This window comes from Seriola aureovittata, chromosome 5 (assembly GCF_021018895.1).
Source record: "Seriola aureovittata isolate HTS-2021-v1 ecotype China chromosome 5, ASM2101889v1, whole genome shotgun sequence".
Classification (NCBI taxonomy): domain Eukaryota; kingdom Metazoa; phylum Chordata; class Actinopteri; order Carangiformes; family Carangidae; genus Seriola; species Seriola aureovittata.
The window spans coordinates 7,118,507-7,144,187 of NC_079368.1; the positions used below are offsets into that span (position 1 = coordinate 7,118,507).

At 39.9% G+C, this 25,681-nt stretch overlaps 1 protein-coding gene across 2 annotated transcripts in view; it reads left to right on the top strand.

Moving 5' to 3' along the window:
• Positions 1–25,681, top strand: part of galnt9 (polypeptide N-acetylgalactosaminyltransferase 9) — a 98,604-nt gene that overhangs the window by 57,142 nt on the left and 15,781 nt on the right. For both annotated transcript variants that reach the window (XM_056377023.1, XM_056377022.1), the window contains one exon: positions 7,462–7,579. In XM_056377023.1, the coding sequence (XP_056232998.1) occupies positions 7,462–7,579 (118 nt within the window). The remainder of the gene's footprint in view (positions 1–7,461; positions 7,580–25,681) is intronic.

The window sequence follows — 25,681 nt, forward strand, 5'->3', positions numbered from 1 at the left end:
AAATCTCACATCATTTGACAGAGAAGATTACCATGATTTTGTTGCCACGGCAGCGTGTTTGACCCTGCAGGAACATGAAGGCAACAAGAGAGAGACAAGGAGACGGCAGAAACTGGAAGATGTTCAAAACCAACAAGAGGGGTGTAGCTACAAAAATGGATGTGAATATCTTTTATTGATATTCTTTAGCATTCAGTATCTTTGACTGGCCTCCAGTCTAGAATAAATATGAGCAAAATATGAACAAGAAAACAGACAAAGATCAGTCTTTGCACATAGTAAATGTGGTTGTGCTTATTAAAATGTCATTTAACAAACATTGAAGCTGCCTCCCAGGTTCAGGGTTAACTCTCTTTCCTCGCTGTGATCCCACTGATGAAATGCATAAATTCATTGGTCTCAGTGAGACATGCAAGGAAACGAATAGCACTGTGAAAATTTATGAAATATCATGAAAGAGGCATCATGTGGTATGGGCATTTAAAGACTTGAAGGACACCAACTGAACATTTCAAATGCTGCTTTAGATGGAGGAACTGCACCTATAGTTGTTTGCTTTAATGTTGTGAAGCCATTGCAGGAGCCAAGAGTATGAGGTCAAGCCCAGAGCCAGCATGAGGTACTCAGCTATTGGTTTTCATCTTTTCCATATTCATGACACTGCTGGATTACAAATGCTGGTGTGGGCCTGGTGCATTGCTTCTGCAATTCAAATGCTATAAATCTGATCCTGAATTCAGGCCTGAAGATAAAACATCCTGGCATATGAAAGGTTTCATACTGAAAAATAAATAATATTCCTACCTAAACTTCTTTACTTGGCAACAGAAGGTAAATGATAGCCAAAGGTGGCCAGCAGCCCATAGTCAGCTTGGTTTGTCAGGACCCAATAGATTCAACATGTTTTTAGGAACCATGGATAATAACACATTATCAGTCCTTCTCAGAGAGGGAGAGTTCAGTGGTCGGGTGCAGCAACAGCAGCCTCCATCAGCTTTCTCTGTCTTGTTCAAGAAGATTTTAAGAACATTTCAATGCAGCAGAAACAGCTGAGATATGTCCTGAACACAAGTTAATCTAGTCAAAGGAAAGACTGTCTATCTACCCAGCTATCATAAAGACAAGCAGTTAAGTGAGGGAAGAGTTTAGAGACGACTGAGACGTGGAGCTTACCAGCAGGGCTGCATCTCAATATCAGCAAAAGGTCCCTAAAATGTTGTTTATTCAGTGTTTGCATGTCATAATAAGAGCTTTGTTTGAACTTCATTAACACTCTTAATCAGACTTTAAACATTAATTAACAATCAAAAAAACTCATCAACATCACATTCAGATTAATTAAGACAAGTTAAAATGCATCACCAAAAGGTCAAGGACAAGCATAAAGAGCATAAACACTCATAGTGAAATTAAAAGTAAAAGCAGTCACATCAGTAAAGTAGATACTGTAGCTCCTCTGCCAGGTTGCTCTGGAGCCAAAAGCCTGATCAACTTCAGTATTAAGATTAGACGTCGGAAGGGCATGAGCCTGCCTGACGATCTGAGGCTGCACACTGGCTGATGGCTGTTCAGAGGTCTGCAGTATTTTAGGGTTGATTCTTTGAAATAGACAGTAACTCTGCCAGTTGACTCTAACCCCATTGGAAAAGGAACAGTTGCTGCAATCAGAAAAAGGTAGATTTGTTGGTTTTTATCACTTAATGCCTTGGCTTTTAATTTTAATTTTTAATTATTTTTTTCTTTTAACCACGCTGCAAACATGAACACTGCCAGAATGTCCAAAGGTGCCATACTACTTTAAACTAAAACATTCACACATGCTGTTGTGTTTTGATCAAGGACTACAAAAACTGAATTCAGTTTCATTACCTTGCTTGTTCCAGCATAGGCAAAGCAATAACAGTTTTATTTGATACAGGGTCTCTCACACAAACAAATAATTGTGGTGGCACTTTTTACTGTGGGCCTAAATATTGGATGTCTTGTCAAAGCTCCATGAAAATCATGTATTATTGAGCATCAAGTGCTGGACTTGAGATCGGAGAAAGATAAGAGAAAAGCCTCAGACACTGCAGAGCTGGTTTGTGTTTCCCTGTTGACACTTTGCTGCAAATGGACAGGATCGCCTCAAGGCCCGGCTGAAGTGTGTCGGATGTGCGGATTTCTATTGGAAATCATTCTCCCGCTTATTTCCTCAAGGTTTCTGCCCATCAACAACAGAAGCTTTGTGGCCATTCATAGCACAGTCTTAAAGCCTTTTCTGGCTGTTTGGACATATTTAACAAGAAAGATAGTAAAAGGAGGCAAGAAGGCACAAATGTCCCACATTCTGCGAGTACAGAAGATTGCAACAATTTTAGAGATCTGATGGAAAAAAATGAGTTTTTTTTTCTTTTCTTTTTGGGAACTATCCAATTATAGAAAAGACAGAATAGGGAAGTTTGGAAATGGCCACCTCTTAAACCAAAATCACATTTCTTTTGAAGAAATGGTTGATAAGGATGTCTTGCATTTCAAAAGCTTTATGATTTCTTGAGATGCAGTTTCAATCACCTTCAGACAAAGAAAATCTAGAGTATCAGACACTATTAAATTGCATTCTTCTTTTTTTGTGCAGTACTTAATTCACTTATTGTTAATGTGTGCTTGAGGAAGATACTTCAGTCTGAGCATCTTTCTTAAGCAGATGCTTGAAGACGATCACACAGACATGAATGCATTTAAGTACAGTACATGAACAAAAAGTAGGGAGACCAAGGATGAGTATTAGCTTTCCCTTACATAAGAGGTTTAGTATAAACCAGCAAATGAGACATCTAACAAGGCTCTACTGCATAAAAGAATAAAATACAAATATGTCAAATATGTGAAGTTTTCTACTTTTAGATTGTAAGTCCAGTGACTTTCATTGTAGTCTTGTAAAACTACTTCAGTTTCATCAATATGTCTTGCATTTTCCTCTCATACCTTCCATGAAGCATCTGGTCTGTCATACTGTTTTGAATGAGAGGTCACAGAAAAGCCAGATGTCCGGCTCAAAATACAGTTTCAACAGCAGTGTCTTCATCTGGGAGAAAAATAAACGATCTTGCCAGAATGCATGCATGTATCAGATGTTCATACTGCAAGCAAATGATCTGGGGGACAAAGTTAAAGGGTGCGAGGGGCGGATGAGCCTGCAGGCTGACCATCTGTACACTAAAAATAACGAAACCTACTGACATCAGAGGAGAAACCCTATGCAAGATTCCAACAGCAATCTGCCATCTCTAATAAGAACTTTTATTTTGTGACAAGCCGTTGTAACTTCCTCTTGTTGTTTGTGTTGTGCGTCATTTGCACACTTTCTTTCAAGTTGCCTTTTGACAAACCTCAGGGATGTGAGTCTGTGTGCTGTGTGCATGTAAGTACAAAAAACCATAACAACAGTGCAGGTGAGAAAAAGGTGATGGAGAGAGAACAATTGCTCGGTGTGCCATTCCCACTTACTAAATATTACAAAAAAGCAGCTGGAGACTGTCGTGTTTCACACATGATGGCAGGGTCACACAGCGTAGAAACTGGGGCTGCATTGAAACTTCTTGTTTGTGTCGATGAAAAGAGGTTGATATCTCTGTCTCTTCTATGACTGATTTCTCTCTGTATAATTGTTGAACATTAGGAATGAAACCATTGCTGTTTGATACTTGAAACCAAAACTGGACCTGTATAGTATTCAGCCTCTCTGTTTTGTGCATGTTTGGAGGAACAGCTGGCTATAATTATTCATTTAATTGGATTCAGTTAATTGGCTCTAGGAGGGGAATTAATTTTTCATGCCTTGATATTGCCTGTTTGATTACATCGCACACCATACAAATGAGAGCAGTGCCAAACTTTGCCATAAGTTACTCTTTTCTCACTTAAAACTCTTAAAGTTCCTCTCCAGACATGTTTTACACTATGTAAAAAATACTCTATTATTAATATTTTATTTAACATAGTTTTCCTGCACAAAAGTGAAAAAAAAAGGAAAACATGGGCTGGAAGCAAATCTACACTTACTTCCTCATTGAGAAGTTCTGGATCAGGCCTTGTGCCCCGCCCACCACCACTGTTTGCTTTAGGTTGACAGGTGAAACAGAGCGTATCAATACGATTAGCGGAGGAAGCGTCACAGAGACTCAGCCACATGTTTGAGCCTCAGTCAGACCTAGACATGGGTGTTTGTTGAGGAGTCAGGAGTTTGCTGTGCACCAGAATCGGCGACTAAAAGACGTATCAAAACAGTAAATATAGTTATTTGTTTATTAAATTTGTCATCTTGGCAGTGGCTGACACGGTGTGAGTGGCTGTGCTAACGCTAACTCTTGCTCTCTGTATTGACAAGGTTTCAGTGACAGGTGAAAGAGCAGAGAGTATGAAGATGGTTAGAGGAGGAAGCATCAGAGAGACTCTGGACATGTTAACAAGTTTAAACACTTGATTTTCACCGGAGGGGGTCTTAAACTATTAATACTACAAATGTGAGCATGTTACTTTTACAGCATTGTATCTTATGTGGTCAGCCAGAGGTTTTAGCGTCATCATCACTTGCATCTGACTTGAGCTGCTGAGTCTGGACTTAATCACAGAAACAGTGTTTACATTGCTAGGAAGCTTTTTTTCTAGTGGGAGCACTCAAGAGAGCTGCACAAAGTTTGCAGACAAGAAAGGTAGGTCACTTGTCAAGAGAGGAGAAAGGATGAGGTGAACCGGGGCTGAGTGTGTGCTGTGTCGGTCTTTTTATGTGCACAGCCAGTGCAAATAATGGCACTTGAAAGATTCCCTGAGATCAACTTATAATTTAAACAAGACTGTATAAGGCTACATCATGCAATAAGAGTATATATTGCAAGCAAACATGAATAATTTTAAGCTACTTTTCAGTGAGGAGCAAAGGCGTTTAGAATTATTAGCTATTAATAGCAAAGACTACAAATTGTTAGATGTCAGGCTAGTGTTAATCAGTCATTCTATCACAGTCTTGTTTCTTTAAAATGTCCTTTTCGAGCATCTTACACCAATTGACACATGCTATAAATGTCAAGCCATAAAGATTTATGTCAGCTATAATGGTGGGAAAGCTTTCCTTTGAAATATAATGGTTCAGGATGGTTTACATGCACCTCTGCATCAGTTTTATTTTACTACTGATCCAGGATTTTCAAAATAACACTCCATGGTGATGAGACGGTGTTTTATATGGGTTCTGAACCTAAAAGCACCTTTCTTGTTGGCTCACACCCTGTACGGCTCAGTGCACTCTCTTAATACAGAGTCAATGAATCATAATGCAGCTCCCACTTAATAGTACTTCCTACTGACATGTCTCTCAAACTGAAGTGGCAGACACATTTGCCTCTTGCGTCTCTCTCTCTCTCTCTCTCTCTCTCTCTCTCTCTCTTTGTCTCTCTCTCTCTCTCTCTCTCTCTCTCTCTGTGTGCGTGTGAGATAGTACTGTATACAGTGAAGTTACCTTGGTTGTCATTCCAGAAAGAAGGATAAAGCCACTCATTGGTCACTTGAGACAAAAAAATAACGCATCTTAGTACTCTATATGAATGTAATGCTTTTTGTGGGGCTTTGTCCCAGAGCACTTAGGACGTGACAGATAATAGTACTGAAAAGCAGCCCTGAGGGGACAGCAGCTAAAGTGGAACCATTTCTTTTAGTAAAGGTGGAAAGTAACCACTGGCTTTTGTGAAAAACACTCTCTTGCTATGTCAGCTGGGCTTGGGCAGGTTTTAAGTTGTAAGTTTTAAAAGTATTTTTAGGTGATTCTGCTAAATCTGACATTTACAGTTAACATACCATTCTGGATTGTTGTACAGGGCTGGGTGGGGAATATGGCTGTTTTATACTCTATAGTAGTTTTATGTCATCTAAATATTAAAGCTGCACTAATACAAAAGCTGTAGCTCATGGTGATTAACCCGCTGAGTATTACTGTATCCTCCACCTCTGCAGTTCCCCTCAGTGATACAGAGCGTTTTAATATCTAAAACATCTAAAAATGATCATTAAAACTTTAAGATTTCTTTTATTCTCACCACTTCCATTCACTGTCTCCGGCAGCAGCTGTTTTCAGTAAAAAAAAAAAAAGCTCTCATAATCCTCTGGACACTACCTGCCCAGCATCTTACAACAGACACACAAAGTCAGCCATTAGCTAATAGAAATAGTACAGCATTTAGCAGCTAAAGAGACATATTTCTCTCAGGACTTCGTGGAAACCAAACCAGAGCTGAACATGACGATAGTGACTTACAGCATATTGACTCCAAATTAATGCTAATGTTGCTCCATATCAGCTGGATGTGTAAATAGTCGACTCCAGTCTGCAGTGTAGTTACAAACACTTCACTAATAAACTTCAGAATTAAACCAATTTATATTGAATAATTTACCAGATGAGAGTTAAGTGTCATTTTCACAACTCTGTTTGTCTGCTCGCTCTCCCTTGATCACCCTCGTGGGCTATTTCTCTCTCTCTCCTTCTCTCTCTCTTTCACGTGGTATGGTCAAATGACCATAAAATGTTGGTGTCTTTTAATTAATTTCCATTCCTCCTGACAACCTCAGTTCACTAAAGCCGGGCAGCATCCTGTCTGTGTCCAGTAAAGGCTCATGAAGGAGGGTCAGTTGAATCGGGTTGGCGCATACAGATAGACCCCAGTGTGAGTGTGTCGAACTGAATGGTGTATATGGTGGTAATATGCTGCTTTAAAGCTGTAATACAACTTGGCATCCTCAAGTGGCAACAGGAGATTGGCAGGCTTGATACATAGAAAGCCAGTACCCCCACCCACCCCCATCCAGTTCATTGTGATGGGATAAAAGACAGTTCTGTCTCAATTACAGTGGCTGCATTTTAAATTACACTGAGCTGATGATAAATTTATGTTGTTTTCATTCATTCATGCTTATTACATTTCAACATTGTCACTCTGTCAAAGTGTAGAGCCACTAAGGTCTAAGTGGGAAGCACAAAGAATACTGAGAGGTTGATAACTCCAGCACAATCTGTTCACCATACGGGTTATATCTTAACCTTGTATAAGACTGTGGAGTCTGTTCTAAAGCAACTGAACCAGACAAGAGTCTCTGTATGTTGCACATATGCATTAACCACAGTTTCAGCAAACTTAAAAATCCCATTTTATTTCCAGCTTTTCAGTCTTGATAAGTGGTTTTACCATATTAAAATCCAGCTTCTCAGTGCATAAATATACAAGTTGCAAGTTTTTAAAGCAAAAAGCAAAGCAGTTGTATCATATCTGAACATTATCATTAAGTTGATTGAATGGTAAAACTGTCTTATAACACGTTACTATGAAAACACGCTGCAACTAATGCTTGATGATATTTTTCCAAGCTGATTCAGAAATCCTCACCTTGATTGCAATGAATAGAAGATGCTGTCTTTCTCTGCTCATCCAGAACTCCAGCTATGATTGGCTGCTCGTTTGTGGTAGATCGGGAATACTTTGGCGAGATTGGTCTGCTGGATCCTGGCATGGAGGTCTACGGAGGCGAGAACATCGAGCTGGGCATGCGGGTAAGGCCCACGATTATTACCAATGCTGCTGGTAAAATGATTTCAAAATAGAAGGGGATTTTGGTAGTCAACTTGAAAGTAGATTTTTTTTTTCCTTTTTTTAAACTGAACTAAAATTAAGCAGAATATGAAATTGCTCAGAGAATTGCTTGTTTTCAATGAGGCATTCCCTCAAAGCTGGAGGGTTGTGTGTGCAGTTGTACACCACACAAAAAGCCATAATTACAAATCCCATATATGAAGTGGTAATATTTAGAGTCCTCGTAGGAATGATTTGTGAAATCTATAGTCAGACATTGGAACAGCTTATGATGAAATTTTCTTATGTTTCCCAGCTGGAGGGATACAGCTTAAGATACAAAACCCAGGGGCGTCAACAGAAGCCATGATTAAACTTTGCAAAATTTTCTTAGATGGGAGTGGGGAAGAAAAAATCCCCTTAATGCAAAATCTTCAGCCAACCCAAAGGCTCTAAATCCTGTATACGGAAAATGTAAATCTCTTTTGCTGCTGCTTTGAGTTGAATTTAACGCTTCATGTGAGCGAAGGGCTTGCTGAAGAATTGGTTAGCGTTTAAATTCAGAAAATGTTTCTCTCCAGCCGAGTGGAACCGTTCTGAATCTAACTCCTTGGGCTTATTGGAAGGAGAAATGCTTGAAAGATCCCACTCCTTCATTTAACGTCGTCCCCACATCCATTTCAAAATCTCGAGATGGCTTCAACGACACCTCTGAAGTGTCGGCCGCCTTTGAAAAAGCACTTGAACCGGGGCTGGAGAATGGATCTTGGTTTACAGATTGCTGCGATGCTTTATTGAAGCTCGAGACGTTTATAGTTGTTGATGACCATTTCAGAGCCTCTTATTATTCCACACAGAGTGGCTTTTCTCCTACATCAATAGCATGTTTTTTTTTTTAAATAATGACACAATCATCTAGTCTCTTGTGTCTTTATCTGATGGTTGCTTTGCCATTATCATAGAGTGATAACTCAGCATTATATATAATGTGCCAACCCCCCCTCAAAGGTTATACAGTGTTTTCTTATTCAGTACAGCTGCTTATATGCACCTAACAAACCATGCAACTAAGTTAGACAAGCTTCGTGGGGGGAGATCAATTCAGCTACAGCAGCTAAATAAAGTTAGAACAACTCTATTGAACTGTGTGATATAGCGTAACAGTGAACTTCTTTTGGTTCTCACTCATACATGCTCCTCATTGACTCTGTCTCTTGTGAATATTTACTGTATCTTTCTGACTCATGAGGTGAAGAGAATCTGCCTCTCTGTCTGGGAACACAATGCTGTCACAAATGCAATTACCTCTCCCCCTGTTTGGCCTGTCTATGTGGAAATGAAACACATGCCACAGAAAACAAGGCCATTCAGCACATGTACAAGCTTGAATAGGTCTGCAGTCAACAACCAGCTTCAACCATTCATATTGCACAGCCGCTAATGGAATGGAGATGGCTTCTGGCGAATGGACGGCAATTACTCCTCTAAGGCTGGCGGCTCAGGCAGCTCATTGTAGTGCTGGCTGAGGAGTTGCCATTTGGGATAGGCTTGATTGACAAGAACATGTTTAACAATTAGCCAGGGCAGCTCACAATAGCTGAGCCTGCCCTGTACCATCTGACTACAGGGGGCTGATGAAAGGCAGGGCTCAGACAGAAAGGTTATGGTGTATTTATAATTTACTGAGAGTTGTGGCTTCTATAGCTTTCTCTGGGTAAAAAGGCTGCCAGGACTCAAAGAGCTGGCCTCTTTTATAAGCAGAAAGGAGGCTAGGATGTGCGGGGCTGATTATACGGTACACAGCACTGCGTGTGGTGTTGTTTCCAAGAGGAAGAGCACAGAATAAAACCAAGGCAAGGGAAAATAAATCATAGATCTCACTGCAGTTTTCTGTTTGTTCAGGTGTGAAATAATTTACAGGGTCGGACCTTTTAAATGAAAAGAAATGAACAGAGAGGGGAAACAACTGCAGACACGAAGACGATGAATATGTAAAAGAGACTCCCAGCAAGATGTACTGAAGGGTAAATACATCACCTACAGGCGTATTATGACACATGGATTTTTTTAGATAGTTTTTATTTTTTTATTTTTATTTTTTTTGAAGACTGAATCCATTTCTTTATTATATAAGGTCGAAGGGATTCATACCAATACACCCAAAGAAAAAGGAGAATAACAATAGAAAACAACATACTGTATTAGAAGAGAGAGAGAAGGAAAAAAAGCATGGCACATGGATTCTTCCTTTGACATCTGAATAGAGTGCAACCTTCAAAATCACTGCAAAATAAAATATAACCAACTGGATGTATTCTTACAGTTATTTTGCAACATCTGCTAGTAACATAGTACATTGACATCTTCACGTTTGTAAATGATTCTAAATATCTGAACAAGAAAATCCTGCTCACCACTTTTTCTCCGTTTGCAAACGGAGAAAAAGTGGTTCGGGAGAGAAATGATGAATTCTGCCAGAAGTGTCAATATAAGTTTATCTTGTAATGTGTCTCCCACCCCTCCTGCTCTTCTGAGTCCTTGCTGATACAGCATCTCAGGAGACCAGGACACTGGCTTTCATTTCAAAGTTCCTGCGGGCACCAGTATTATGCTGTGATGTCTCTGTCCGCAAATATAACACTACGTCGAATCTATCAGGGGTCAGCTGTTGCTCTTGCTTGATCCACTGAAGCTTGATGTGGAGTGAGGCCTTTCTGTATATACAGAACATATTTTAATTATTCTAAATCGGTGGAATGACAATCAGCTGAGTTTCACAATGTGCATTGGTGAGTAAACATTATCTGCTGGGGTTTGACTGACTGCATTTTTAAATGGACACAATGATACAATTATATTCATGCAGAAGTTGCCAGTGGCTATTGTTTATACTATTATTATATTTAATATCCTCTAAATTTCTAGACCTCTAAATAAGTAATCAATTTCCCAAACCTCTGATACAACATTTAGACCATTATAAAACTCTCTCTCTGAAAAAGGTTATCCCATGTTCATAAGAACTGTAAATACTCCAAAATATTATTCCAAATTTAAATTGACAGAATGTGCAAAAGACTAATACATTCAAACATTATTCTTTCAAAAATATTAAAGGTCCAATATTTTATGAAGTATGAAAGCGCTCAGTCCACAGAGAAATGCACACAGATCACATTCAGAAACTGCCTTAAAACAAACAGTCAGGACCGCTGTAACTTTGTGATGTCACAACGAAACAGTCACTGCTCTCAGCCATGTCCAAAGCCCAGCCCACCCACGACCACCTCCAGCCTTCCAGGATTTGGTTTTCTCTGAGTGTTTACCTGAAATTTTCTATATTTTTTTTAGATCACTCAGAAAACACAAGAGGGGCTCAGAGGCTCTCCTCTGATTGGTTCACCGACCTGTTGTTACGAGAGCTCTTGAGAGAAGCCTGAGAGAGGAGATTGAAACTACAATGAGATGATTTTTGGTGCTTACAACCACAAATTTATATTCTTATGGATCACCACTTCAAGTAAAGCACTGGAAAAGTTTAAAATATGACGGTAAAACACCGGTAAAACATAGATATTAAATAATGTTTTACTTCACTCAATATGATAATTGTGTTGATTCTGCATGTGGATTACTTTTCCAGTAAGTGAACAAAACTCTACCAATTCATTTGTATGTTGCATCATGACAGTAGCATGAGTAAGAAATTATTTGGACAAGATTAAAATGTTCAGATCAGTATGCAAAATAATTATTAATTCTGACACGCTCTATATGTAGTCTGACTATCAACCAAATTGCAGCAGGGAGTCTTGCCAAAATCTGCAGGCAGGTTTGCAGCACTGAGTGGTCTCAGCTGTGGTGAGGCCCCGGGGGGAAAACGTGTATCAGTCAGTCACCACCCGCACTGCTTAGAGCAAGCTGAACTGTGTCACACAGCACTCTGGTGAGTTTGTGACACTGTTTACGGTTGTAATGTTTCCATTCTGAGGTGGGAGGTGGCTTTGAGTGCTTTTGTTAGTGTGAGGCTCAGAGTGGGAGGCTGTGGCTATTTCCTGAGAGCACTCTGAGTATCATTGCAGACCTGGTACATACAGTACTCGAAAAGGAAAAAAAAAAATATATATATATTTTTGCCACACTGCAGCAACTGATTTTTAATAAAGTCCTCAGCATGTTTGTCTAACCAAATGCAGCCAAAGAAACCCTTATAACCTCCAGTTGATAATCACAGTATTCATTCCTGCCTTTTCCCTTTAATCCTAATTTAACATACTTCAGTTTGGCACAACGTTCTGTGACGTGCACTGATTCGATTAATACACTTTTCTGTCCGCCAAAACATGATGGGAACCTCTGTTCTGCCAGAAAAAGGCTAATCTGAGTCTACATGGGTTTACCCACACAATATGCCCATGTGCTCACTTTGCCATCAGAAAATGAAGCTGCTTTATGAAATCCGTCTCATTGTCATAACAGTCCAATCCATCAGTCCAAGAAACTCAAGAGTGCACTCACGTGGTGGCCGGCTTGTCTCAGTGACATTTATTAAACTCACCAGGAACTCCTTTCAAAAGTAATGAACCAAAAAATTATTCTATGTTTTTTTTCTTTGAAGTCTCGTCTCAATAACCACCTGGGCTGGGCCTCGAGGCATCTGGTCATAATCTCTCTGTAGTGAGGAGAATGGAGCTAATTAAACTCTAGCAGTACCAGCAGCTAGACAGGAGTGGGACATAATTACACTTCCCTGGGTCCCCTTTGCATCCCAAGTGGAGTTAATACAGTGTGATGACAGCTTACAGTACAACAGTTCACTATTACTTTGGGTTTCGATTTTAATTTTCATCCACTTTTTTGATTAAATAACCGAAAATGTACCACTGTATATAATTCACAAATTAATTGTAAGAGTACAGTGGCCATTAGCAGGGTTCCCACGTATCCTGGAAAACCTGGAAACCTGGAAAACAGTTTACCAGTATTCCAGTCATGGAAAACACATAGAAAATGAGAGAAAAAGTAAAATGTCCTGGAAGATTATATCAACGTTCTCCTGTTTTCAGGCAAAGTTATGTTCAGGATCATGTTGACATTCTAATGGTAGGCCAGTATTTTGAATAGGCTGCTATCGGTTTTGTTTGGCAATGCTGTGAACGCACCCTGATATCCCATCACATGCTGCAGATTGGATGATTTACAACTTCAGTGGCCGAAACTCTGAAAAATGTAAGTTACATTATCCTTTAAATGTACGCAAGTCGCGATTGACTGCTAATTGTGGTGGTTTTGATTATTTTTAGAGATTAACGTGTTCTTCCCAACTAGGTTAAAACTGTTGAATAATGGGTTAGAATGTTTGGTTCAGTTGCTTTTTAGCTTGTTTTGACTGTAGCTAAAGGTTTAAGGATTGTGATTCAACTGGCTGGGCGCAAAGGTTTCAAATGTGTTTAGGCCATTACTGAGAGTTGGAATAATAAATGAGAAGCTGGGGACAATACAGTGAATGGGAGCCCAACTACATGTTAATCAGACACCGGCTAAATACTGCACTTTTGACTTTGCTTGCATCTTTGTTAGCGTCACTTCAAACCCAATGCTGCGTGTGCTCAGGTAAAACAGATATTTCATGTCATAAAATGACATACATTTAGCTGTAAAGTAAAGTAAAAAATATGATTCATAAAAAAGTGAGTCAGGTTATAAGTTAACGATGATGATGATGATAATGATAGATAAAGATGATAATAAAGTCCGATCAATTTGTCATAATTTCATAATTAATTAAGAGAAGATAAGTATAGCCAAACATAAACATTATTTTAAATCAGACTTCCACAGATAGGATAACAGATAACATATTGGTGTATGGTGTGATTCCTGTCTGTCATATGATGATGATCTGAAAATGTCCTGGAAAAGTCCGGGAAATGGGAACCCTGATTAGGTTTTCAAACTGTCAAAGGTGCCTTCCTAGGGGAGGGTGGCAGAAGGGGCATAGGGGGTGACGTGAGGTAAAGACTGTGCGAGGTAAAAGGGACAGGTGCATACAGGTGTTCTGAAAACAACGGGCAGTTAGTTATCGTAGATGTTGTAGTTATTGACCAACACAGTCAAAGACTGGAGCTGCAGTGGCTGTGACACATAACTCTTCAGAGTCAGTTAAGGTACTGTAAATGTCCTTAGAGCCACAATTTGTGTCCAATCTGAACACTCAGACATGGTACACGTTTTTAGATTCAGTTTGACTTACACTTTCCGAGGATGTCATTATTTCAGATGTCTATTGGAAATAAATCAATCGCAGAGAAAAGAAGATGCTTCTTGTAACTCCAGAACCTTTCTTCAGTATCAAAGTAATCCAGTGATAGCTGAAGATGAATTATCTGTTGACTAGGATGCATCAATTACCAGGAGCCTTACAGTATGCTGAATCTAGTGCCACCCACTACTCTCATATCACAGTGCTTCCATTTTTTCCAGATGGTAACTTTGCTTCATGAAAAAGAAAAAAAACAACAAAATGAAGTGAAGATGAGTCGGTAAGCATTATTTCAGGCGGCAAAATAACAGGTGCTGCTTCAAAGCAGTTGGTAGAGAAAGTCAGATGTTGCTTTTAGTTTATTTTTGGGAACATCTGCCCCACTGATACAAATATGAAACCTGGACACAGCACAGTTGATTAACCCCACAAGCCATCTGGATTTGTAGATACAAATGGATTGAAAGGGAACTGCCACACTCCAGATGTGTCGCCTTGTTAAATATACGATTACAATACATTTTATCATCATCATCGTATCCACTCTATACAGTGTATTTCACTGACGAGAGAGGAGACTGTTCTGTAGCCTGAATATCTTTTTTGAATATTTCTGATACTGATACAGGAATGCTATTGCAATAGAGCTGAACATAACATGTTGAAAGAAAGCTGAAAACAAGTGCACTCTCTAAAACACAGTGTGTAATTTTGGGAAACATTAACTTTCATTCAAGGTGGTGTTTTGTTTGTTTGGGCTGATCCGTGGGTTATGACAGTGACTTTGATAGACTCATATTAAACAGCAGGGGTACGCAAAGCCACACTCATCCTGAATAAACATTGTTTTTAAACCTAGAAAAAAAGAGATTAGATAAGGTTCATCTTGCTACACTTTGGTGCCTTCAGCACCTCTAAAATAATCTTCATACCGTCTGTTTATTCACAAATGGTGAACACAACGTTGTTAGATTCATCAGGTTGCTGGCAACTTTGTGAACTTTGTGAACAGAGTATACAGTATGTTAATGTCATCTGCAGGCTACAATGAGTTATCATGTCCCGCTTCGATAAGCCCAGAGCGAGTTAGTTACCGATAAGCTCAGTTCCTTTGGGAACAGCAGCCCTCTCTGTCCATTCATAACATATCACACCAAGAATTATCTCCTGGGTAATGGATGTGGGTTTGTGTGTTTTTGGGGCCGAGGGATGGTCTAATGTATTCAACGTACAGGGACATTCAGAACATACCTCAGATTATATCTTAAGTATTTCAGACATACAACCAATCACATCACAAGGCTGGACCTCTGTAGTGCTCGCCTTGGACACCTCTTCCTGCCTGCAGCCCTCCACAGTAAAAGCAGTCACCTTGAAAAGGGCAGGAATGTCGTTATGAGGCAGCATCAAGCCCCAGCCATCTGTGGACACCAGCCATTTTGGCAGCTTTAAAATCACCAGCGTGCCCATGTCCATCAAGCAGCAAATGACAGTGGCTGCTTCCCATATGTGAGTCCTTTCCAACAAAAAGAGTAATTCCGAAGATGAGGACAAATCTTAGGCCTCTGAGGAACTCTGGTATTACACTATAACAAATGGAAACAGATTAATGTGGAGAGTTATTGGATAAATGCCATAATAAGGAAAGCTGAAGCAGCCCATGGACCAGGCACCATGTACAGCACCAAACAAAAGCACAATACAGTATCGTTCATTGCCTTCTGCATGTGTGACCACTCTGGAAATTTCATCACTAAACATGTGTCTTTTTCCATCCTCTCAACAGAAGGAAATGCAATTTAAAGGCTGCTGGGTAAATACTTGTCACTTGGTCTTGGGAGAGGCAAGTCTTGGTAGTCTTGGTCCTGACCTGGTCCGGAGCTTGTTTGGTTTCAGTCTTAGTTACTTTTGCCTAAACTGTGCTTGTTGTTAGCCTCTCCTTAGGTAAGAGGCTTCTCTGTTTGCTCAACCCATCCCTGATAAATGACTGATTGATCCTCTCACAACATGTCAAACTAAAACATGGGAGGAACCATCTGCTCTCCATCAATAGAGGCTGTGTAAAGGCAACAATAGCATTGGATATTGATTGGGCATTTGTCTTTTTCAATGCTTGCATTATTTAGCGGCTGAATCAATCCGTTAGGGCTTTTATGGACTCAGGTTTACTTACTCCATGGTTCATTACTGTATATTCCGGCCTGCATCCATCTCGGAGAGGAGAGACGCGCGAGAATAGCTGCAGCTATAGAAGTTCCGTGTGCAAGACTCAGATCAGGTATTGTTTCGGAGGAATTACTGCAGCTATTGAAGGACTTACTTCTGACATATGGCGAAGAGGAGCAGCTCTGCATATTCTTTGTGTTGTTGTGGAATTTACTGTAGGGTTTGCATTCAATCAGCTGACATTATAAAACATGTTCATGGTTTGCATTTATGCATCGGCGCGCTCTATGCATAAGACTTATATTGCCTTGTTGTTACTTCAGACCCTGCTCATCCAGGCTATATCTGTAATTTACACCTCAAGAGATTGTGTGTTTGGGAAGCATACTTTATACATACCGTTTAACAATGACACATGGCACACTTCTCTGCCTGAAATGGCTTTGGAAGGATGACATGACTTTCGGAGCATCGGTTTACCTCCGAGATTTGCTGCTTTGGTGTTCAGGGCCAGAGGGATAAGTAATTAGACAGACCTTGTCAGCTTGCCTATTATCCATGTGAATCATAAACTTCATTAAAAAACCTCTTTCATGAGTGACTGCAGATACTCCCACCTTAATTTGAGCACATTTTGACAAGGTAATTAAGAACATTTCAGATGAATTGTACGTTCCACATCCTTTTGCTATTCAAGACAATTGACTTTTATGGAGAAGCATCAAAAGCTCCCTCTGTGGACAATGTCATCACCAGGAGATACAGTGATGCTTAACAAGCACAGATTGGCTCATCCCATCCATTATCTGAGCATTAGTTAATCTGTGCACGTAATTGCCTCTGACTCCTGCTGAAAACTTGAAATGATCTGACAAGGCCCAAGTATTTGAAGAATGCTAGCATGCGCTGATTTGGCCTCACCAGCAAATCGGCAAGCATATCAAAGACGAAGGGCAGCGTCTTGATGGAATCAGCTTTTAACAAGCACACTTTAAAGGGCCTCTCCATCTATTGGTCTTTCCATCAACATCCTCCATTTTATGGATGTGTGAGGAGGAGACGCAGGAAAAGAAGGCATGAAATGAAGTGATGGGCCATGGGGAGTGGCTCAGATGCAGCCTCTCAATGGAGGAGGGGGCCTTCAGTCCAGCGCTTTGAATCACTCGTCATCACACAAGACTTGAGAGGGAGGGAGGGAAGGAGGGAGGGAGGGAAGGCAAGCATGGCAATGTTTCTGTTCAGTGTGAGATATCAACCAACCGGGGAACATGTTTTCAAATGAAGATGTCCACAGAAAGTCATCAACAGGGAAATGTTTACACCAAGAAACCATGGAAAAACACAGATCTTAAAGAGATAGTTTGACATCTTCGGAAATATCCTTATTCACTTTCTTGCTTATGAAGTTGGATGAGAAGAGTGACACCACTGTCATGTCTGTGCTGTAAATATGAAGCTATTGCCAGCAGATGTTTGGGAGACAGCCAAAAAAACCTTCTCTACAGCTTATTAATTCACTTAACTTATTGTTTTTTTCCAGTTTAAAAACAGGGTTTTATGTAAATAGGTTGAATCTACAGGTGTTGGAAGGTGGATATTTCACCTTTGGATAGAGTGGGATTTGCTGTTTCCCCTGTTAAAAATGCAGGTGAAGGCTATTACAAGCTCATTCAAGCTGCAGCACATCAGTCAAATGTGCGTTAAATAAGAGTTCGGGATCGGGCTCTGTGTCACCAAACACACAATGACTCAGTGACCACTCCTCCAACACACATTGCTCAAAGAAAAAATTATGCACATTATGATCTGGAATACTAGTTAAAAACTCTAGATCTTATTTCGTTTGTCTCTTCCAATTAACCGGCTTGTTTTTGCTTGACTTACAGGACACTGTAAGCTGTGCCAGAAGCCTGTCAGTGTTGCATTTCCTCCTTTGCTGATGCTGGGTTGATAAGTCATAAATTATTTACTGCACATATAACCCTTCAAATACCAACGGAAGCATTTTGCTTCATCACATGACAAGTTGTAATTCATTAGATAAAAACAAATGGCACCTAAATTACTGTTAGAAATGGATTGATGTCACAAGAGTAAAAGTGTGTAGTGTGAGAGTTTTCGTCCTTCACATTATAACGTTGGCTCTGTATTTCTCTGTTGATATTCTTCTCACTCACCCAGGAGCTTTGAAAAATGACTTGCTACCATGTGATATTCACAGCTTTCAGATCTGGAAATTAATGTTGGTGTGAATAAACATTGCATAGATAGTGACACCAGAGTTGACTCTAAATAAGGAAAAAGGGAAGCTCCCTGCTTGTTGTAATATATGCTGCCTTCTTTGTTTCTCATAACAGTTTTGTCAGCACAAGATGGTTCAGCACATCACAGGGAACTCAAACCATTTGATATTCGTTGTGATGTTTTAATGTTTCTCTCTCTATAACCTTAAAAAAAGGATGAGACATAAACATGTAGTCTGGTTAGCCTGCGCCCCTTAATCAGCATTTCCTGGCATTTCTTTGAAACGGGTGAGACTTTTGGATATTATACTGCAAAAAGGCATCCCATGGGTATAGAGATTGCAGAGTGAAGAGCATTTCAATTAAAAACAGGGACGTGACAATTCCCCAGACGCAACCGAGCTCACACAACTCATTATCTCAAGTGGATACAGCGAGTTTGTGCATGGCTGTCTTCTAAGATAACTGTGAACATTTCAGCGTGAAGTCCTGTGACACAGGTGTGCATGTGAACCAACTTTACTTCACTCAAGCCGCGTTTCCACCACAGGAACTTTCCCCAGGAACCTTTTGAGGAACTATGCGTTTCCACCACAGGAACCAGGGTCTAAATTTAGTTCTGGGGTAATTGATCGACCCCCAAAAAGGGTACCTTGTTGGGGGATAGTACTTTTCAAGGGTTCAGGAACTTTAGGGGGTGTGGTCTGCTGTGCTGAACATTTCTGACTGGTCAAGTCCTCGCTGCATTTTATTTCACCCGTGATGTTTAAAAGGCCGCAGGGAGCGAGCTAGCAGGCAAACACATTTCCCACATTGTGAAACAGGCCTGGGAGTAGGTAAAAGAAAAAACTGACACAGGACTTCAAAAAATAAAGGACCACAACAACCGGAGTCACTAGGGTTGCCAGCTGTCACGTATAATACGGGATCCTCCTATATTGAAAATGAAATGCTGCGTCCTGTATTGAATGAAGATGGGATGCAATTTGTCCCGTATTTTCGTTCATGTTATGCTGCTTCAGAGTACACATAGTGTTGTTGTTTAGAGTTTTAATGTTTTATCATCTGTCATTGGTGGAGACGGCACGTAATGTAAGGGAATGTAATGAAGGGACACTGGCCAGCTAGCAATATCTGTTTCCTTTCAGTTCCACGGCACGTTCAGCGTATGGACGTGTAGTTATAATTCTGATGCCTAATCTTTTTATGAGCTTACCAAAAATGAAATATTTCAGTCATATGAAATGAGAGCATATATACATGTTTAATTCCAAGGCGTTATTTGTTGGTATTCATAATGCAGTGGTTCTCACAGCTCAGTCAGTCTATCAGGGTCTGATCAACACCTGCTGGATGCTGTTTAGTAGCTTGGCTCTGGTGCTCAAGCACCAGGACTGATAACTGCTGGATTTAAAACATGTTCACAGTCAGTTCTGAATGCAGCTGTCACACATGCAGGATGATGATCTGTTTTGGTTTTGAAATGTCACTTGTCTGTAAACTCAGCTTGTTTTTTGAATATTTACAAAATAAAAACGAATAGATACTATACTGGTTTATACCCTTATAGTTAAATAATTTATAATGTTTTTTTCAATAGACAGAAACAGACTGATGAGCTACCTCAAGCTTCCCTAATCACAAGTCACCACACAAGCTGGAAGAATACTAAATAAAAGTAGCTGTTTGAAAGTAAAGAGATGAGTTATATGAAGTTAATTCCCAATGTTCCACCAACGGTGTGGTAATCACACAGCAGTAATTACATTATGCTCCATATGAACAAATGATGGGAGAAGTGTAATGCATTTTTATGATGTTCTGTGAAGAAATTTCAGGCAAGCAGGTTGATTGGCAGTCAATTAATGCCAACCAGTGAACCAGAGAGGCTACAACATGTCATTTTCCAACACCTAAAATAATGCCCTTGTTCTTTTGTTACATTGTTAATAGTTCTCAAAGTTTTGGCCAGAATTAAAGTTCAGTTCAATTTGATATATATTTTTTTTAGCTTTTTTTTGAATAGCAAGAGTCATTGGCCTCTGTAAGGAATAAGGATAGTAGTAAGGACAGTAATGAGAGTAGGAGAGCTGACCTATCAATGGTGCCAGATCTAAAAATAAATGAAATCATGCAAAACTGTACTTCTATAGATAAATCAAAGATACTAGCATTTGTGCCTCGTATGTCTCCAGCACCATGACTCCAAAATGTCAATAATCTGATGTGTGTGATTGTCCATACGAAGAAGCCATTAGCTAAAGCATTGATTTTTAGAGCAGGGTGGCAGATGTCACGTACTGTATATGGCTTCGTGCACATGAACAAGACATAATGGTATCCTGATAAAAAGTGATATAATTGTAAAAAGACTCATAATGACAAGAGCACAACAAAACATGACAGTTTTGAACTTGCTTTTAGTCTCTAAACAAAAATATATGCAAATGTAGAACACTAAAAGCAACATAGAGACTTGTTTGTTTCTATCAAGGTGAAAAATATCATGGCAGAAGAAGAAACAGAAACATCAGAACACAGTTTTGTATGTTTGTGTAGCTGAATGCTGTGATCGATACACCCCCCCTTGAGTCAGTCAGTCCGCCAGGCAATCTTTCTTTCAGTTATGTTCAAAATTAGATACCCACATCTATCTGTTTGTGGCCAAGCTGTTTCAGTCATTCACACAGAATAGTTTACACAACTCTAGATGGGCTCTGGTTGACCTCAGGCTATTCCTATATGCAAACCTGGGGCTTCTGTTTGTTGCTCCAGGATAATTTTCCAAACAGATTCGTCAGCTGTTGTGGCAGGATGAGGCATAATGTGAAGTCTGCATGACCTCAGCACACCCTTTCATCATTTCATCTGGGTTTTTAGTGGCTCACTGGCTCCTTCTCCTCTGCCCTATTTTCCATTTTGACCACTGATGGAGAAAAAGCCTAATTGGTAGTAATCACCCAGTTTCAGTAAAGGTTGCACTGATGGGATTGAAAATTAGTTGCTACTTACAAGAGGCCTAAAGATGCCAGTATACTTCAACAGAAGTGCTTTTTGGAAGTTCAAACAGCGTCTGAATCCTCGTCCTCCTCGTCCTCCTCCTCCTCCTCCTCCTCTTCCTCCACAACTTTCTGATGTCAGAATTAGAGAAGTGACAGCGTCCAACAATTTCAATTACTTTCTGAAACCAACAATCTGACATTCACTTCATGTGGTGATTGGCCAGCTGTCTCTGGAGGTGAGAGAGTATCCAAGGTCTCTCAAATTCTTTGTTTTCATTCTTTACACGGCAACATATTTCTGTCACTTTGTGTGTGCGCACTGATGCACGAGGGACCAATTGATGTGTCTGGTCAAAGGCTCAGAATTCCTCACAGCATCAGTATTTTCAAAAGTTAAAAGTAGTTTCATTTAGAGAAGTTGACCATGATCATTTTGCACATGTCCAATCACTCTTCCATTTCCTTCTCTGGGTGTCCAGCCATGCAGAAGCCAACCCAAGTTTTGCCAACCCATGATATGTTAGTCTGAAAAACTGCTGAGAATTAGTTAAGACTGAAGTCAGTGAGCAACAGGGAGTGGTTTAGATGTTGTCAATAACAAGGAACACTGGATTCAACTTTGAATTTGAGTAAGTAATGCTAATCTTGACACGTTGCCTGATTTTTCGTTTTTTAAATATTATGCAGGGTTTTCTGTAGTGTGTTTTCATGGCCAATGATGGAGTAAAAGTATTTGAGTGTTTTGAGTTCACCAACCTGTGAATATATTTTTGTCATGACACTCGTGAAGATCTCATATCTTAAGCCCATCTAAATGGCAGTTTTAAGCCTCCACGTGCTGCATTTTCCCATTTATTGATTGTATTGTGTAATGCCGTTGATGGAAATCTGTTTACTGCTGTTAATAGCTTTTATGCTTTTTATGGCTGATGTTTTCTGTAGCCCCGTGGAGCTTATCACGCAAATGGTCCAGCTGCAATTAACTAACTGCATGTACAGAGACAATTAAATTAAATTAGCAATTACATTACCACTACATCAAAGTGCTCTGTGTTAAGTGCTTCCTCTTAATGACGCAGGCTGCAATTTTATGAAGGGTCAGTGCCAAATGGACTTTCCAAAAATGCAGTCCCGAATACCTGTGTGTGGGATGTCATTTGAGGCAGAAGATAAATCTTATTTGGTATTTCAATTTTATTATATTTCCATAATACTCTGATATTTAAAGGGCCAGTAACCTGTAACTTCAGCATGTCACCCCTTTTTGAAGCTCTGTATCTTTTGTGCTTGGTTTGTTTACAGGTGGATTTCACAGATTTTTAATTTTTTTATTTACTTAAACATTTTTACAGATGAATTTACAATTCATACATGAAGCCAAACATTTATTTTCTGTGTCTGTGGAGGCTTTTATTGAAGGCTAATTTGTCAAAATAATGAAGTAATTTTTTCAGTAGTAGTAATCATTTGGCATGATATGGAACCGATTAGTTTAATTAGTGTAAATGTTTTCACTTATACCTCAGTGATTTGCAATAAGACAGCATAAAGTGAGACCTTGTCATTAGCAGAGGCGCATTCAGCTTGACAATACATTTTCCAGTGTGAGCACAAGCAGTGTTATCATGTTCGTCTCAATGGAAAACAAAAAGTGACATTTGGTTTGGTTTGTTTTGCTAATGCTTTGGCTGAAGCCCCGGTTATGAAGATGCAGGCTGCAGGACAGAGTCTTGAGCTGTCCTTGTATGTAACACAATCACCGCTTGAGCTGGCAGTCTGCTGAGCAACACCTGTTTCTCCTCCAAATCATCAGATCAGTGATTCTCTCACATGTAGAAAAAAGTCACATCAGCATCGATGATCCTCAAAGACAGAGCTGACTCCCTGCAGATGTTTTTGTAACAGGTTGTTTGCTGTTAAATTAAGGAAGAAATTATCCCCAGCCTCCCCCGTCTCCCTCCCTGTTGTATAGTTAGTGGTTTGTGATTAGCTTTTCACATCAGCAGATCAGTCTCTTAACTCAGAGAATAAAGGTGACAATGTAACCACATGTTCTCTGTTGCATTGAAACAGTCTCTCTGCTTCGTTACACATTCTGCACGTGCAGGGAAACTATAAAACACATTGTGGATGGATGGCGTAGTCCATTGAAGTGTGTACGGAATGAGCAGCAACCCCAAAACAACAAACTACATACAAATATACGCTATTTGCATAGAAAGCCACTCCAAGGCATGCAAGGTCCTGAGGCCTGCACCCAGAGCTGAAAGGCAGCTGAAAATCAGACTTTAAGATCATAAGATGATCAGATGATCCCTGTTGAAATGAAGCTGAATCCTAAAGTAATAGTCTGGGTTATTTGATGTGGGGTTGTATGAGGTACTTATCCACAGTCAGTGTATTACCTGCAGTAGGTCTGGGTCAGCGAGCTCCCAGTTTGGAGAGGCACGCAGGTGTACTGGCACAGAAGCTGAGCAATGTACTGCTATGGATGAGGACAGCGGATAAAATTAATTTTAGGTGTCAAACAGCTCTTTATGACTCAAACAGCTGATCTGTGGTGTAGTGCAGTGCGTAAGTGTGCGTATGTGTAGGAACAGTTGAGGAAAGGGCTAAAATACATTCGGTCTGCTGTACATTCATGCATCATTTCTTGGCTGAGCAGGGGTCCTGACACAGAGGCTCTAACAAGGGAAGAAATGCATCATCGTCTGCAAGGAAGTTGGTTTTTCTTTCCTTATAGATAAAATCCCTGGATCAAGAAGCTATGTAAATGTTTTAACCTCCAAATATGAAAGAGTGTCACTGGTTGGTGAAGGAACCTGTTGTTGAAGGAAGATGGAAATGACTTTTTACGGGGTGATTATCCCGTCACCATGCTTATCTCCACATTCACATTTCAACAAAGGCAAACAATGCATTGTACAGATGTTATTCTTTGTGTATTTCAAAATCTAGACAGAATATAAAACACTGGCAACACAGAGAGGCACCACCACTCTTGACTCTGTACTTGTCATTTAGGATGTGACATCTGAGGTTCAAGCTGTCTATACATGAGAGGTCCTCTGAGCTGTAGCAGCGATATGGCTTCCACTTCTTCTGATGTGACGTTATTGTAGTGTTTCCCATGTTATTGTGACCGTCGGGCATTCGTGCACATTCGAAACACACAAAATCCGTCACACTAATTATACTGAGGGATATTGACTAACAAAGTACACTGCTTTACAGTCTTACCCAGAGGTAAACAGAGCGTAGAATGTAGGAGCTACAGGACATAATTAAATCAGCCATTTTATCTTTGTTCAGTGCTGTAACACTGTTGGAATAGTCTTTTTCTGCCCTAAAGTATTTGGATCTCAGAGCAGCAACCAAAACTGATAAATAATATAGCAATGGAACTTTGTTTAATAGTTTCCTGCAGTTTACTTAGCTTGCAATTTATAGCACACCATGTTGTGATATATAATGAAAACAAATTATGCTTATTGAGATGATTACAGCCACATCACCCATTACTATTGTCAGCTGTCTAACTGGTACAGTGAAAACAATGTGCAGCGGAGTCTGAACATTGCTGCTACCATATGGAGAAAAAAAGAAATCAACACTTGATCAAACTTCAGCCTCATTTTGTGTTTTTAACAATACACATGAGAAATAATTTATTTTCCTTATTACTGACACAAAAACTTGTGTTGCTTCTGTTAGCCGCACCACAAGAAGCCTAAGTTAATGCACAGAAACTACAGCCTGTTTCACAAGCTTAGTTAGCTATTAGGTTTCTGACCTTCTGGAAATGGTGGTTGAGAAATATTGATCTTCAATTTGCTTTTAGTGCCGGGCAAACTGCTAACTGCAATTACACATATACACATTTTCAATTATCCATGAGTAGGCTACTCAGTGCACACATCCACAAGCACTTAACACACATAGATATTTACACACACACACACACACACACACACAAAAACACACACACACACACACACACACACTATTGATTTTAAACCGGAAACCTGGATAAAGAAACCAAAGAAAGACGGCATTACAAGGAGCTTACTATGTTACAAAAGGTGATGGGTGGAATCTGCAAGAACTAGAGACTTACCCTTAAATTGGTATTGCACTTACACCCACACAAATGCAGCAACCAGGAAGGCTATTGTGAAAAAGCAGTACTTGACATGGGCAGCAGCAAAGCAGGTAAAGCCTACTCTAAAGTACTAATGGATTTTTTAGGCCAGGGTCACTGCGGGTCATCAGCAGTGAAGATGAGGGGTCAGGCATTCAATGGAGGTGTTTCAGTTCAGGTCAGACCTTGGCAAACTACTCCACCACTGACACAACTGAGACATTAAAGGGTTTCAGGGTAAAAGAGAAAAACAGAGGACAGATGCCTTA